At 40.5% G+C, this 2,557-nt stretch overlaps 1 protein-coding gene across 1 annotated transcript; it reads right to left on the bottom strand.

Annotated features, from left to right (window-relative positions):
• Positions 1–547: 547 nt before the first annotated feature.
• Positions 548–2,083, bottom strand: LOC140873275 (FHA domain-containing protein At4g14490-like). Its single transcript, XM_073276360.1, has one exon. The coding sequence runs from the start codon at positions 2,012–2,014 to the stop codon at positions 749–751; it is 1,266 nt and encodes a 421-aa protein (XP_073132461.1). The 5' UTR covers positions 2,015–2,083; the 3' UTR covers positions 548–748.
• Between the last annotated feature and the right edge of the window lie 474 nt (positions 2,084–2,557).

The raw sequence follows: 2,557 nt of genomic DNA, 5'->3' as shown, positions 1-2,557 counted from the left end.
TGTGCATTGATAGCTTGTTCCAAATAATCTTGTATATATTAAAATATTAAATTAAGGCTTTAAAATTAAAAAATATATTTTTAAAATAAATAAAAAAATTCGGAAAACTGGTTCTTGATCGGTTTTTTGACCGGTTCTGACTGTAAAAACCTTTTTTAGGTGCAATCTGGACCAGACCAGTGACCGGTTCCCGGTCGAATCGGCTGGTCCGGTCCGGTCCGATTTTGAAAACATGAGTTGATATATTTTTTAATCACAAATACTAATGTTGCTTTTTGATTTTTCTCAATTTTTTTTAAATTTTGACGAGTTGGTCCGCCTAGCCCGCAACCCGCGGCAAGACGGGTTGGTTCGAGCTTTTATGGCCCGTTTGGAGGCGAACCTAAACAAGTCAACCCAAACGGGCGGCGGGGCCGGGCGGGCCCGTCTGTCAACTCTAGTTTCAGGTGTCACATTACCATTTAACCAAAATATTAGAAAATTTATAGTTAATGTACCAAAAACCAAAATTGAATAAATAAAAAAAAAATTAAACCTATTTTCCCTAACATAAATTGCATTCAAGAAACTTGTCACTGAAATCTAAGTTGCATTCTCACACTGTTTTGCAAGCAAGTTGATTAGAAAAAAAATTTCCAACGCATCTAAATATATGCAAGAATTCGTAGACACTCAAGACATTGCCATTTCAACTCTCTTACAATCATAGGCCACCAGAAGATGAGTAACGAAGGATGGTATTAATGGTTTATCTAGCGGCCTCGTTCATTGCCTCCTTAGCATTCTTCTGCTGCAACATAAACTCGTGCACTTTCTCCGCTTTCTGCTTCATCCCGGTGATCATTTCCTCTGTAACTTGAATGATTTGTTTAGGCATGTAAGCTTCCATGAAATCGAACCATTCCCCCAAAGTCATTTTCTCCAAATCCACCACCGATTCGTCGGTTCTAGACTTATGATCCTTAGCCTCAGGTGTGCAAGCATCTAATCTTCCAAAATCTGTCCCCTTTTCTATCAGTTCATGCTCTTCCTTCAACTCTAAAAATGCTTCCACATGTAAAAGGATACCTTTCTTTGCTGATTTACCTTCAATGATAATACAATCTTTATCAAAACTTTCTATTTTCTTCGAATTCCTAGTACTCCTCCTGCTCCCTCTCTCCAACCCCACGACGCCAGTGTCTTTCGACTCTTGGAATAGTTGCTCATCCTTACTTGAACTTCTAGTCCTCAGGCCTCCATTCCTCCCATCAGCTTTCCCCTTAACTGCATCAACATTGATCTCTGAATTCTCGTTCTTCCTCGAAGCTTTAGGCCTCCTTAAACTTGCTTTCCTCGAAATTTCTAGTGCTACAACTTCTTCAACCTCATTTCCCAATTCCCTAGCTTTGGATCCCCGAGTCCTCCTTCCAGTCACTTTTCCCTCATTTTCAGCTACCAAATTCCTATTGGAATCTCCCAAAACCTCGACTTCTCCAATCACACACCTGCCCTTCAAATCCAATCTATTTTCCTGATCATTACCATCGCGCCCTAATTCAGAATTCTCATCAATCACCCCCAAATCCACTCTCCCATTCTTCCCACGCCGCCTTGGATTTCTCCTAACATTTTCAGAATTACACTCACTCCCACCACCGGAAACTTCAAATTCCACTCTAATGGTCGTCGCCTCACCTATACTAATCACGTCACCATCCGTAAGAACGGCCGGCGCGGAAGGCTCGAGCTGGGAGCCATTAAAAAAGGTGCCGTTTGAAGAACCCAGGTCCGTAACAGTCCAGCGCCGATAGCCCAGATCCGGGGTCGGCTGGGCTTGAATCAGGAGGTGTTTGGAGGAGATTCCGGCGTCTTTGATGTATACGGTGTTGCCTCGAACGATACGACCGACCCGGATACAGGATCCGGGTTCGAAGTTCAATGTTTGACCCGATAACGGGCCCTTTTCCATCACCAACTTCAGGATCGCGCACCAGTCTTCTTGTTTGGCGGATTTTGAAGCCTTGGGAGCCATTTTCGGAGACGGGGAATTGGGTGAACAGGAAATGAAGTGGGAACGAGGTGGGGGAGTTCAAAGTTTGAGGTTGTTCTGGGCGTGGGAGTGATTATGATGCAATTTAAAAGTGAAGATTCACCCGTTTGGATTTGGTGGATATGTTTTTAAAAAAGCAATTTTTTAAGTTATAATTTTTGGTTTTTGAAAAAATTTTAATTTTGACTTAAAAAAGTGCGTCAGCCAAACACTTTATTAAATGAAAAGCACTTAAAAAAATGTTTTTTTGGCATGGCTTTTGAAACCAAACGAGACCATTATACCGTAGGTTAATTATTGATAAGATTATCGGAAAATTTGAAAAAAATCCCCAAACCTAATTTTCAAATAGAGTTCAGTCCCTGTGTCAGACTTTTGTGTCAATCAGTTACCAATAAATTTTCTTTCATAGTTTTAACTCCCTGTTCATATAATAATACCATATTATCCTTGAGTATTATTTAAATCCACAATAATACTTTATTATCTCTGTGTACCATTTACTTCCCTCCATTTCAACAAATA

The sequence above is a fragment of the Henckelia pumila genome, unplaced genomic scaffold, assembly GCF_033568475.1.
Source record: "Henckelia pumila isolate YLH828 unplaced genomic scaffold, ASM3356847v2 CTG_525:::fragment_3, whole genome shotgun sequence".
Lineage (NCBI taxonomy): Eukaryota > Viridiplantae > Streptophyta > Magnoliopsida > Lamiales > Gesneriaceae > Henckelia > Henckelia pumila.
Note: the sequence above shows the minus strand (reverse complement) of the source record. Positions and strands in the feature narration are given on the sequence as shown.

Bases quoted from the DNA above. Each gene is read 5' to 3' on its own strand.
- LOC140873275 (XM_073276360.1), bottom strand. From the start codon at position 2,014: ATGGCTCCCAAGGCTTCAAAATCCGCCAAACAAGAAGACTGGTGCGCG.